The following is a 14,861-nucleotide window of genomic DNA, read 5'->3' on the forward strand; positions in this document are numbered from 1 at the left end:
ACAGTTGAAGATGTTTCCCCCGAGTTTAAGGAGTTCGCACAAACTTTGATGCAGCAAAATGGATGGGAATTTCCTAATGTTGTCTGTACATGTACTTGCTATCAAAGATCGAACAGTATTCATAGAACATAATGAACTGTTTAAACTCTTTTTTAATCCAAATTTAGTATTACGTGTTTAATATCGAAGTATGAAACAGACCCCTTCATAATTTTCAGGCATTCTTCAATTTTCCCAGATATTTATACAATTGATAAAAAAAAACACAATAAAAATAAATCGAAACAAATTTTTTTATTGGACCTAAAAACCCTCTTAAAAATTGTATAAAAAGTGTTAACAAAACAGAATACTGGAAACTCTATTGTCTGTCAGTTCAAACATAACAACCAAACAAAAAAGGATCTAAAATCAGTTTAAATGATGTCCAGCTCCCATTCAGATGATTGCAATATATTGCTGAATTCTTCACGGAGTTCGCAATAATTATTATAAGTTGAAGGAAGTTCTAAGCTTGGTGTGCATGTGTGGTCTACGACCAGCTACTGGTCTACGACTAAAATTCGATTCCGGTCGCGTGAAATTTATTTCTAATGTATCAACAACCATGTTATCTGATCCTGTTATGAACTTCATAAATTTTTTCAACATAATGGTTTCCAAACCTCTCACATACCGCTTTAAATAAATGAATGAGTCTTGTTCAGCACTGCTACTCGTATGGACATTTTTGAACAAGGCTACAACCTTTTTTGTGGTTGGTTCCAATCTTTCATAAAACTTCACAATATTCTCCATGGATAAAAATTCTGGCTTCTTTTTAACTCTGAAAAGGCAACTTCCCAACATGAGGCTATAATGTGACTTTTCTGTACCAGTTCCTGGCGAGCTAATTCAATGATAACTGATTTCACATTTGATTCTGTTACTACAGTTTTACATTTGAATTGTTCCAAAATTTCAGCAAATTCATCACTGTGAATAACATTCTCACCTTCGTTTTTACCAATGGCTTTTGTCATCATTTGACTTTCATCTGATGACAAGTATTTCAGGAATGAAGATATCAGCAGCTCTTCTGGAACTTCTCCGAACAAACAAAAACATAAAAAAGCTCGACTCAAACTGATTGGAAAGTAGTAACCAGTGTCAACATACCCCTTTAAAATGATCATGCCAAATGCACGCCACTCTTGTTTGTACAAATCATGCCGAACTTGTGGCACTCTTTCTTGCTCGCCATACAAGTATGCATTGTATACTTCATTCCAGAATGAAGAATAAATATCCCGAGAAACACCTGACCCTGCACCATTTTCTTCTTGGCCACGAGGATCAATCCATATATATCGGATGTCATCTGTCACATTGATCTAAGATGAAAACCAAAATACATTGTGTCATTGTGTTATATTTTATATATGCAACAAGATAACTGTTATTATAGAAGAGCAACATAAAATAATAAACTGAATACTTTGGACTTTATGACTTAGGATACCTGGACTTTAAAGAAGATAACTAATTCAATAAGACATGTGTTTTTATTATTGTTTTATTGTATTCAGAGAGGGTCTTAATTTTTGTAAAATTCAAAATGGTCTCACCTGCTTAGTAATAAATAAATCCATCAAATCTTTCTTTATCGTCATGCGGTGTATTTTAGCAATGTGCTGTACTACGTCTGTAACATCAGAACTTGCGCTTGCATTATCCAAATTCGAAGGCTCGTTCCCACCGGTTGCTATAGCTATTAAAGCTCAAGCTAAAGTTTGAATCCTTCTTTCTCTCAATTGATTTAAAGCCTTTCTTCTTCGTTTTCATTTGAAAGTTGAGAGTCATCATCAACACAAGAAGGTTCAAACAAATTGCCAAACAAGTTCAAGTTGCTATCTGTAATGCAAGAAGCACTATACTCATTATTTTGGATGCAAATAATACATTGGTTTCCGATATAGCTGCAATTACAAACAGAACATATACGTCGCCTGCTAATTTCCTTTGGTTCTTCATCTAATGTTTCCCCATTTGGACCACATAACGACTTCATGCACTCTGATTCTGCCTCCATGTAACTATTACAGTCATTTTGGTCAAAATACAACATCAAAGCTTTGTATTTAAGCTCTTCAAAATTCAATGGTGTTCCAATTTCCACCTTGATGAATCGATATCCACCCCCATTTTTCTGTTTTACTATTTTGTATCCTTCTCTCGATGGATTATATCGCTCCCATTTCACTTGTACTTTTTTGATCTTTCGAGGTGTGTAACTTTTCGAAGAGGATGATGAGGACTTTTTGACTAACTCTTGACAATGAATTGCCAAGACGAGTTTCTGTTTTCCGTTTTTTGTTAGCACTACTAGTGCTCGAAGAACTTGAAGAACCGTCATCGGGGTTGTTTGCATTACAGTAACTACTTGCTGTTGACTTTGAAGTATTCATCATGTACGATTCTACCTGGCTGCTTACAATTTGCTCCAGCACGGCGTTCATGTTTGTTTATAATTTAGTATCTTTAATTTTACGGTAGCCGATAGAACCTTTCAAAAACAGTTATAGAAGTTCCAAAGTTTTTTATAGAAGTTTGCAATTTTTTTTACAGAAGTTTTTTGAATTTTTCAATGAAAGTTTTTATTATTATGAATAGAAATTTGCATTTTTTTCAATAATAGTTACTTCAATTTTTTGTATAGAAGTTTTTGTTTTTTTAAACAGAAGTCTAAATTTTTTGAATAGAAGTCTCAATTTTTTTGTATGGAAGTGTGACCCTTCAGTGTCATAGTAGTTCTGGTTATAGACGAGAATAAACTGCTTTTCAATCAATCAATCAGTCTATATTTCCAAAAATTAATAAAATAATTTACAGGAACATACACGAATTAACCTTTAGCATGCTTTGCTCGTGCATGTATGTGTATACATATACCAAAATGAACAACAATACTAGAGCAGTAATTTTCTGTGATGACCGCCTTATTAACAGTCACGAGTCATATGTTTTCTTTTTAGAAGAGCTGAGATAGAATATTTTAACCGAAATGAGTCAGCAAGGGGGCTTGACTACACTTAGTCTTGTCTTTGGAGAGTAACGACTTCACTTATTACCCCAGTCAAAAATAAAACAAAATCAAATAAAAATTAAGTTAGCAAGGGGGTTTGATCATACTAGGTCTTGTCTTTGGAGAGTGACGACTCCACTTATTACCCCAGTTAAAAAATAAATAAATAAATAAAAAAAAAATAAAAAAAATATTAGCAGGGGGGTTTGATCACACATGATCTTGTCTTTGGGAGAGTAACGACTCCACTTATTACCTGAGTTAAAAACAAAGAATAGCACAGTTGAACAGAAAGTGGTCAAAGTTAATTTTAGGAAGATAGGGATGTCTAGTTTCTGCTGATGACCGTCCGCGGACCTCTTCGAGGTGACCCAGCTAGACATCCAGGGTACTTAGGTTCAGAAGCCCTTGGTTAAAGTTCTGTTCATCTTTTCAAATGTGTAGAGGCATGTTCTCTAGAGGAGTACAACCTCTAGCTTGTTTCCAAAGACCTAACAGGTTGAGTTCATCATTGCGGTGGCTTGCCACCTCTTTGTAAATTATTTTCTTAGTGATAATAGTTACAATATTTACAACGAACGTTTAAGTGGAACAAAAGGTAAAAAGGATACAAATATGAAGACTGTAGGCGAAATGTTTTTGTAGCAGAGAAATAGTTTCTACAACTTATAATTTAAAATATAGGGATGGGTTATCTTTTGAAAACAGATAACTTCGTCTAAAATGCAGTATAGATAAGAATGATGTAGAAATGGGGGTTGCAAATGTGGACACTCACTAATTTTAATGGGTAAGTAGATAAGTTGTAGTTGATAGAGATTTAGTAGTTTGATATTCATTCCCGTATTTACAACCAGATTTGCCAACATGAGCCTTGTTTCAGTAGATTTTTAGAACCCGAAGTTCTAACCGATGGAAAAATTGAGAAACGCAAATCAGCAGGAGTAGTGAAATCTTATTCCCGCATCTTAAAAGGTTTTGAAACATAGTAAGCAAGAAAGTGTATTCAGCACCATCTGGGAGCCGAATTCCAGTTTTGACAACCACCGTTCCTGTAGACAAGATACTTCACTGCAGCTTGCTGTATTTGTAAACCTTATTCACATCTGGTGAAAGACAACAGAGTTGTTGAATGTGTTTCTTTACGTGACTCTCTCCTGCAACTACCTCTCGTCAGTAATACAGATAAAATGTTTAATCAGAACTACTCATTGTTAGCAACAATAACTCCGGTACGTTCACCGCAGGTCATTATTGGGCTATGTTAAAGGATCTTGCCACAAATTCTTGGTACCACTGCAACGATAGAGCGGTTTGTAAATGCTCTCCACCTATTCTCAACAACATTTCATGTTATATTCTTTGTTACGTTCGCTGTTGATCTGCTTTTTCTTTCTTTCTTTTACACTTATCATTACGTTAATAAAACCTATACTTCCAGGGTCATGGGGGAGAAAAAGATCAATCCAAGCAGTTTTGTATTACCCCAGTTGGTTCATTTGAACCAGTTTGCCGTCAATACCCAGAGGGTAAAGAGTTCAGTTCACTCTTCTTTGGTAACTTAAAAGAATCTTAGCAAGGGGGTTTGCTCTCAGCTTGTCTTTGGGTGTAACGACCGCACTTTTTACCCCAGTTCAGTAAGGTGCCCAAGTTTTCTAACTTGGACTTCAGGCTTGACAACCCTGCTGTCCTTAGTCAAAATATGTACAGGCAGGTTCTGTCATGACAACCTCCTGTGTAAGGCTGAGTGTTGGGGCCCTGTAACACATGTGGAAAGCTACAGCCAGAGTCACAAGTTCTGGCGCACAGGAGGGTTTGTGTTTAATTCTTTTTTATATTACCCTGGTACCATTTCCATACCTTTTACCGTAGATGGAAAAGTGAAATTTCGTAAAAATTTTTAATTAAGGGCTATTATCAACCATTGCGGCAACTTAAATAATGGTCCCTACACAACCTTAACCTTCGACCAATTGGTTCACAGGTGGATACATTGCAACGATAAAGCAGTAATTTTCTGTGATGACCGCCTTATTAACAGTCACGAGTCATATTCTTTTTAGAAGAGCTGATGTAAGAATATTTTAACCAGAATGAGTCAGCAAGGGGGCTTGACTACCCTCAGTCTTGTCTTTGGAGAGTGACGACTTCACTTATTACCCCAGTCAAAAATAAAAACAAAATCAAATAAAAATTAAGTTAGCAAGAGGGTTTGATCATACTAGTTCTTGTATTTGGAGAGTGACGACTCCACTTATGACTAACTGTCTTGATTATTCCCCCGTTAAAAAAATATTAACAGGGGGGTGTGTGTTCACCCATGATCTTGTCTTTGGAGAGTAACGACTCCACTTAATACCTGAGTTAGAAACAGCAAGGGGGTTTGACTGTACCAGGTCCTATCTTTGGAGAGTAACGACTCAGTTATTAAAAAATATTGAAAAGTTAAATTCTCGATCGCGTGGCAAATGCATGTCTACATTTGATTTTTCAATGCTGTACACTATGATTCCTCATGAAAAGTTACTTTCTGTCTTCAATGATCTAGTTGATTTCTGTTTTCAAGGAGATACAAAAAAATATGTTCCAGTTAATAAGTATGGAGCTATCCGGTCAAACACGATGTTGTATTTGATAAGGAGAAAGCGAAAGAAGGCTTAAAGTATGTCATGGATAATTGTTTCTTCACATGTGGCAATACCATGTTTCAACAGGTGATCGGCATTCCTATGGGATCAGATCCAGCACCTTTCATGGCAAACCAATTTTTGTTTTCTTACGAAAGTCAATGGGTTAAAAACCTTAAGAAAAAAGATCTTCGTTTAGCTAGAAAATTTGGTAATGTTTCCAGATTTATTGATGATTTGATTGCGATTAATGTTGATGGACTGTTCGGAAAACATTTTAAAGAAATTTATCCCAAAGAGCTTGAATTAAAAAGGGATCTAATGTTGATCTAAGAAATATGCTTGGTCACCATGACCAAGCATATTTCTTAGATTTAGACATCACTTTAATCAACAGACAATTTTCTTTAAGTCTGTTTGATAAAAGAGATGGATTTCCATTCTCAATTGTGCGAATGCTGTACAAAAGCAGTAACATACCATCAAGTATGTTTTATTCGTCAATTGGAGCTGAAATCCTCAGAATCGGCCCAGCTACTTCCAAAAAAAATGACTTCGTTAATTCCACCCAGAACCTATTACAAAGGATGTTTCAGCAAGGTGCCAAGTTAGATAAGGTTCATAAAGTGCTTAACAAAATGTATGGTCGTCATGACATACTTAAAAGATTTGCACTTAACTCTAGAGATTTCTTTAATCAGGTAGTGAAAGTTCACTAAATATATAAAAAGGTAATATTACACCCAGGTTTAAGTGAAAGAAAGAGAGACTGAGTCACTGCTGATGACCCTTACAGAGACCTTAGTTAAGTTGAACCCGCTCAGCTTCTAAGTATATCAGCTAGTTCAGTGAAAGGGTTCGAAACTGCTGATATACTAGGTTGGATAGGATTGGGGGTGTTGATATAATTAAACCAAAGACCTAACAGGTTGAGTTCATGATTGCGAAGGCATGCCACCTCTTTGTAAATTTTTTTCTCTTTGAAAAAAATTAAAATTGTAAAATAGTAATAATAAAAATATGTTCTCTTTTCTGAATTGTGTCGCTTGAAATGTATGTCGTTGTATTGATAGTTAAGATTGTGACGGTTGGTAGCGCTCTGTTAGTTCGTTGGAAGTGTGGTTTGGCACTCTACACTAGAGCATAAACTGTGGCAGAGTTGTGCTAGGTTCATGTCTATCAATACATTGCTGGATATTTCTACATGGTTATGTCATTTCGAACATTGTATTTTGGGGTTAGTCTTTGCATTATCAGATATTTTTACTGTGGCGGTTGGTTGCGCTCCCCCAATGTTTGTTGGTGTAGTAGGTGGCGCTCTACACAAGTGCACAAAGTGTGGTAGGGTTTGTGTAATGTTAAGGTTTGATATGCTTTGTGGTTTATGATACAATGCTCATTTTAGTAATCTTAGGATAAGTTATTTATCTCTTGTTCACATATTCCATAATTTTGATAGTTATGTTAACAAATTTTTTTAACAGATGACTGTAACTGTCTTAATTATTACCCCAGTCAAAAAGGAAAAAAAACAAAAAAAACAAAAAACAAAATAAAAATTATGTCAGCAAGGGGGTTTGACTGCACTGGTCTTATCTTTGGAAAGTGACGACTCCACTTCTTACCCCAGCCACACAAGGTTGTACAGGGTAGGACAGATGAAAAGTTATGGATGAAAGGAATGTCTAGTTCCTGCTCAAGACTGTTTGCAGACCTCTTTTGAGGTGACTAAGCTGGGGATTTTGGGTACCTTCGTTCAGGAATATGAGTCGAAACCCTTGTACCCTTTACAGAAGTCCTGTCTTACTCTCTCTGTCTGTTTGTTTGTTCACTTTTTGTGCCAATTATCTCCTTGGAAAAAGGAAGAATTGTGTTCCTTTATATGAGCATATTCTTTAGAGGAGCAAAACCTCTAGAATATAAATTTTAAAGCTTAACTGGGGGAGTTTATCATTGTGCGTGCACTTTGTAATTTTCATTCTCAAAGAATAGCACAGTTGAACAGAAAGTGGTCAAAGGTTACTTTAGAAAGATAGGGTTGTCTAGTTTCTGCTGATGACCGTCCGCGGTCCTCTTTGAGGTGACCCAGCTAGACATCCAGGGTTAAATATGGGTCGAAACCTACCTGGCCTTGGTTAAAGTTCTGTTCATCTTTTCAAATGTGTTTTTTTTATTTCTTTAATTAATTCCTTGAAAAAAGGGAGAATTGTGCTTTTAGACGCATTTTCTCCAACCTCTAGCTTATTTCCAAAGACCAAAAGGTTGAGTTCATCATTGCGGTGGCTCGTGTTCATCGTGGTATGGTCGTATCGTGGTAGGTCATACATTAAAGAATGGCAGCACAGAAAGCAGCAGCGTTTGTGGCTGCTCTATTATTTGTTGTATTATTGCTGCAAAAACGTTTTTACTTATGCTTAAATGAAAACTATTCGCTTTATTTTAAAAGTGGTATGGATATTGTCGAGAGTAGTGGTATTTGTAACATTGAATCGTGCTTTTTTACAAGTCTTAACAAAACGCGAGTATATTTCTCAAGACGAAGCAGATGGTTGTTTGTGTTGTTGCTTTTAAGCGGTGATGTTGAAAAGTGTCCTGGACCTAATGCCACAGATGAAATCCGTGAATTTACTAATGCAAAGGGTATGAATATGTTTCACCTGAACGTTAGAGGTCTATGGGCAAATTTTGCTGAGATTTCGAACATTCTTATAAACAACAGAAAACGACATTTTTTCTCTTACGGAAATACATACGGGAGATGAACCGGAGGACATGTTTGCAATTAATGGATACACATTTATACACAAATCTCGTAAATTTAGAAAAGGAGGCGGAGTAGCATTTTATGTTGCTGATCATGTTATTTATAAAATGCGACACGATCTAGAAATAAATGAAATTGAAGGTATTTGGTTAGAAATATGTTCAAAAAATGCGAAATCGTATTTACTTTCCGTAATTTATAGACCCCCGGATAATTCAAAGTATCTTAATAAAGATTTTTCATCTCTTCTATCTGATGTACTGTCATTAACATTAGACGGTATCAAAGAAGTTATAATCTTAGGGGACCTTAATGTCGATTTTCTGAAAAAGAACGATCATGTTGGGATTAAAACAGCTTTAACGTTACACGGTTTTAAACAAGTCATTAAATCACCAACCCGAATAGTGGAAACGTCACGAACTCTTATCGACATTATCGCTACAACTGATTGCACAGTTATAGCGGATACCAAAGTCATCCCCATTTCTTTTAGTGACCATGACCTTATATGTTGTATTATAAAACAACATCACACCCGTTTCGTTAGCAAAACAATAAATTGTCGAAACTATCGAAATTATGACAAAGATAAATTTTGTCAAACACTTTCATCACAGAATTTTCAAGATGTTTATAATTCAACGAACGTCAATAAAGCATGGTCTTTGTTAAAGGGAATTATATATCGCACCTACGATTCCATGGCTCCTTTAATTCGTAAAAAAGTTCGCGGTAAGCCATGTGATTGGATGACTGTTGATCTCAAGAACGAGATGAACTCACGCGACAATTTGTTACGAAAATCTCGTAAAACCAAATCAGAAGCAGAAATCACCGCTTATAAAAAAATAAGAAACAAGGTTAATAATAAAGTTCGTAAAGCAAAGAATACGTATCAGCGACAGTTATTTGAGGAGAACACCGGAAATTCAGAATCCTTCTGGCGGTTGATAAAAAAGTATTTCCACTTAGATCGAACTCTCAAGTGAATACTACTTTACAAATCGACGAGAAATTGGTAACCGATCAACATTCTATTGCTAATGCGTTTTGTAGATTTTTTTCTAATGTTGTAAATTCACTTAAAAGATCTGCTTTTGTGTTGACAAACTCCGTCTGGAAATATCATAAAGAAATACCGAGTAAATCTAACCCAAAATTTCGACTTAAACCAATCACTGTTAATGAAACCATGAAACATCTACAATCATTAAAACGTAAAAAGTCTGTTGGGCTAGATGATCTACCATCCTGGTTACTCAAAGACTGCATGGAGGTAATCGCTTCACCACTTACATATATTATTAACATGTCTTTTGAAACTTCAACTTTTCCAAGTGACTGGAAACGCACCAAAGTGTTACCACTTTTCAAATCTGGAGCAAAGTCATCTGTTAATAACTATAGACCAATATCTGTTATTCCAGCTATATCCAAGGTGATTGAAAAAGTTGTGCATGAACAATTGACTGCATATCTGGAAAGTAACAATTTAATAAACAACAACCAGTTCGGTTTCAGGCCTCGTCGCTCAACTGAACTGGCTGCAACAATCTTTATCGACACTGTGAAATTGAAGGTTAACGATGGCAAAATGGTCGGTGCCGTATTTTTAGACCTCACAAAAGCATTCGACATGTTAAGTCATGGTAAACTACTGTCAAAATTAAGCAGTTTTGGAATTGTTGGAGACGAACACGAGTGGTTCACAGACTATTTGTTTGGTAGATTTCAGCAAGTTCAATACAAAAATTCTTTGTCTGATGAACATCCAGTCAATAGTGGAGTACCACAAGGGTCAATTTTGGGCCCACTACTATTTATTATGTTTTCAATGATCTTTGTACCGTAGTGAAACACTCTGAAGTAGTCAAATATGCAGACGATACTGTTTTATTTGTTGCTGGTAAGGACTTAGAGATCATAGAAACCCGTCTTTCATCCGACATGAATTGTGTACTTGCATGGTGTTTGGAAAATGAATTAATTTTAAATCTCGGAGCAGGAAAAACTGAAGCAATGTTATTTGGTTCGAAAAATAACCTCTCTAAACAAAACAGCTCATTAAACGTAACTTACGGCTACCAAACTGTGAGGGTAACATCCACGTATAAATATCTTGGTGTACTTATCGAACCATCATTGAATTTGAGCAGCAACTTTGATTTAACGTATCAAAAAGCTTCCGGTAGATTACGTTTACTATATCGCATTCGACCGCTGATTACAGATAAAGCTGCATTGGCAATTTTTCAAACAATGATTTAACCAGTATTAACATATTGCGGATTTGTTCACCTTAAGAATTCTCAGACACAACTACTCAAACTCCAATCTTTACATAGACGAGCAACTTCAATTATTGGAAATCAATTCTTGACACCACCTGATACTGTCAATATGATAGAAATGCGAGCTTGTAATTTCATTCGCCGTTGCTTGGACAACGATGTGTGTGAAAATTTTAAAAATAACTTCACAAAAACAAACCACACAAGAAACACACGTAACAACAGAAATAGCTTGAAATTACCTAATCTTCGTTTGGAATATGATCGTGGATCTTTCTGTTACACTGGAGCACATATTTACAATACACTCCCGTTGGACAGTAGAAAATGTGAATCATACAATATTTTTAAGTCGCAACTGAGAGAATATTATCTGCGTATTTAGTCCTTTTTATGGCTTTTTGTTTGTTTTTTGTTTTTCGTCTTGATCAACTCATTTTTCTAGTGGGGTATTTTGATTTTTAGCCTTTTGTCTGTGTGTTTTCTGCAGTTTATATATTTTATACTTACCGTTTTTATTGTACATTTACATTTTCTTGTTTTATTGTTACTAATATTTTTTTTTATCCTATTTATTCCAAGGAACCATGTTGATAGCAGACTTTATAATGTCTGAAATGGCCATCCTTGTAAAACATTTGTGAAATAAATAAATAAATAAATAAATAAATAAATAAAGCCACCTCTTTGTAAATTATTTTCGTCATATTTTTGAGATATACATTTTTTCTATTTGTGTTTGTTCTGTAACCAGTCCGTTTATGTTTGTTAGCTCTGTTTTGTGTTGTATTGTTTGTGATTGAAGAATTGTTTTTTCTCTTTAAGATTTTCTCAGAGAATAGTTATAGGTCCAAGTTGGACAGTACTCATGCTTGTAATAAGCAAGAAAGTGTATTCAGCACCTTCTTCTGGGAGCCTAATCCCAATTTTATTTACATCCACCGTCCCTGTAAACAAGATACTTCAGTGCAGCTTGCTGTATTGTAAACCCTTTTCATAACTAGTCTACAAAGAAGGCGTGTCAAAGATAAAAGCCAACTAATAATAAATATAAACATGAACAACTCGGCCTGTTAAAACAACTTGAGGCAGTTTTTTTCGGAATTATTTGTTGTTTGCAGTCCTCACACTTACCATAGCAGTCTTGATTCTCATTCGCTCCTTAAGGTAATCACCACATGCGCATATCGGTTCATATCCACAGGAATGATATAACCGCTCTACAGGACGTTACAGTCATGGTCATTACTTGGACGTCTATACCATAAGGTAGTTCGATATTATCTTAATAAAGGAAAAAAAATAATAGCTTTTGTAGATGTCATACAAGCATTGCCGATATCCCTGCTTGCTTTTTACTTACTACAGAGAAAGCCACATGTATAGGCCATTTTGGACAGAACATCGGTTTGAAGGTTCTCCAGTTGGTTCTTTGTTAACTTCTTTTTTAAGAATATTAATCTTTATTTGTCAAATTCTTTGCATCGCACCATAAACGTTGTATTTTTCGCATGTTCCGTAAACAGTGAATATGCCATTTGCTTCTTCTTAGTTACGGGTAGACTTAAACCACTTAGGCACAGACACACAATGTCAACTTCAATTTCATCGCCAATAACAAACAACATGACAGCGACGAATGATGTGGAAAAAACAGGAAACTGTTATGTATTTTATTTAGGTAAAATAATAAATTTTATTGTTGGTAGGAACTCGTCCATTTATTTGATATCGCTATTCTCAGGAAACTTTGTCCAATCATTCGCAGAATACTTAGCTCTTTAGCTGAATGTTAAAGCAAAAGATTGTAGTGGCCCCAGCTTATTTTGAGGTATCCTCAACTGGTAAGACCAGACATGTCATTGGCATGTATGTCAATAATTTTAGGACCAAGCAGAGAGCCCTGTGGAACACCTTACTTGACTTTAGCAAAAGAAGAGCTATTACTGAAGACGGAAGTAAATTAGGATTGAACACTTCAAAGCTTTGCTAATGTCAAGTAAGATTACTCAAACATAATTGTTTTGTTTTCTAATGCATCATACCATCTTTCAGAGTAATAAGGTATAAGATATTCGTGGTAAACTTAAAATTGTCATGAATAATTGAACATGCAAATCCTTCCAATAGTTTAATTGAAAACGAGAAGAGAAATTGGTTTATAGTTTTTGAGATTTCCTTCCTTTTTTGTAAATAGTTGTCACAACTAGCCAAAGCACTATTTTGTTATTTTATCGCTTATTCTTCTAACGCATCTGATGGACATAATTTCATTTATTATTGTATATCGGCTCAACAACACGCACAATGTTTATGCGCACAGAAGCCATTTTGTGTGTAATTTCGATATTTTGGGAGCACCTGTTGTTTTCCTTTAGTGAGGGCTGGAAGAGGCACCTGCAGATTTTTCTTCTGCTGCAATTTTGTCATAGGCGGTGGCTCATCATTTAATTTCTGACCTACATATACATTTAGACATGTCAAAATGTGTTAGCGAATACGCAAGTTAACCCATTTTCCCCACAAAGATATAATAGCCCACATAGTCGATAGCTAAATTTCACACAGTGAAGCCTTTCACGTAGTGGTACCCCCTTCACAGAACCCCACCATACCCGGCCTGCCCTCGACAAGGTCACCACTGGTGTCCACGCTGTCACTTTGCGCAAATGTAAAATGTCATTGATATTCATGTTCCACTAAAAAATGTCTATTTGAGGAAAGTCGTGTCCGTGGCTCTCTGGTGAAATTAAAACAAAAATGAAAGAAAGGGACCATTTTTTGAGAAAAGCAAGGAAATACAACAACAGTTTTGACTGGGAAAGCTATAAAAGAATCCGTAGTAAAGTCAGCACTCTTTTACGTCAAAGTAAAAAGAAATATCACCAAAATATTTTTACTAAGACAACAATGATTCTAATGCATTTTGGAATGAGATTTAAAAAGTTTACCTGGTTAAACCAAAAGAAGATGTTAGTAATGTTATCGATGTTGATGGATGCTTAATCTCTTATAATAATACAGAGGCTGTGTCTGTCCGTAACAGGCAAAGTGGATATCGTAATTTTCCTTTGATGTCGCCGAAAAACTTTTGTCTAATATGTTAAATTTTTAGACGTAATGGCGCGACTTCAATAACACTACTTTAACGTCAATATCCTATATTAAATTGATGAAGCCATTACAGTGCACCTAAAACTTTGAGGCCAAATAACTTGGAAACAAGGTGGGCCATCTCTGCAAATGATTCCAATTTAGGCGATAGGTAAAAGTTTTATAAGTATTCTACGCAAACTATCCTCCTTCAAGGTTCCAGTAAACACTTCTTCATTTCTAAATGCATTAAAAGGCAATGTTTCTAATACAAGGGATGCTGCTTTTAATCCGTTCTCTCAGCAAGATGCCCTAGAGATTCTTGAGTATCTCATACCAGAGTTGTCCTTAGCCTTTCCTTTCTTTGGTAGATTATTCAACACTCGTGTGAAAATCTGCACTACTTGCAGCGCGTTCAATAATATTTGCACCTCTGAGCAAGTAAGTCGATTTCTTCAACTGCCCTTGACATCGACTGTACAATCTTCAGTAGATAGTGGAGTACCACAAGGGTCAATTTTGGGCCCACTACTATTTATTATGTTTTTCAATGATCTTTGTACCGTAGTGAAACACTCTGAAGTAGTCAAATATGCAGACGATACTGTTTTATTTGTTGCTGGTAAGGACTTAGAGATCATAGAAACCCGTCTTTCATCCGACATGAATTGTGTACTTGCATGGTGTTTGGAAAATGAATTAATTTTAAATCTTGGAGCAGGAAAAACTGAAGCAATGTTACTTGGTTCGAAAAATAACCTCTCTAAACAAAACAGCTCATTAAACGTAACTTACGGCTAACAAACTGTGAGGGTAACATCCACGTATAAATATCTTGGTGTACTTATCGAACCATCATTGAATTTGAGCAGCAACTTTGATTTAACGTATCAAAAAGCTTCCGGTAGATTACGTTTACTATATCGCATTCGACCGCTGATTACAGATAAAGCTGCATTGGCAATTTTTCAAACAATGATTCAACCAGTATTAACATATTGCGGATTTGTTCACCTTAA

At 35.6% G+C, this 14,861-nt stretch overlaps 1 protein-coding gene across 1 annotated transcript; it reads right to left on the reverse strand.

The window, feature by feature from the left end:
* Positions 1 to 782: 782 nt before the first annotated feature.
* Positions 783 to 2,171, reverse strand: LOC130626009 (uncharacterized). The gene is made up of 2 exons (XM_057441128.1): positions 1,608 to 2,171; positions 783 to 1,373 (listed from the first exon to the last, which is right to left on the reverse strand). Exons 1-2 carry the CDS (start codon positions 1,650 to 1,652, stop codon positions 783 to 785), a joined length of 636 nt encoding a protein of 211 aa, XP_057297111.1. The 5' UTR covers positions 1,653 to 2,171.
* Positions 2,172 to 14,861: the final 12,690 nt, after the last annotated feature.

The sequence above is a fragment of the Hydractinia symbiolongicarpus genome, chromosome 14 (genome assembly GCF_029227915.1).
Source record: "Hydractinia symbiolongicarpus strain clone_291-10 chromosome 14, HSymV2.1, whole genome shotgun sequence".
Taxonomy (NCBI): Eukaryota; Metazoa; Cnidaria; class Hydrozoa; order Anthoathecata; family Hydractiniidae; genus Hydractinia; species Hydractinia symbiolongicarpus.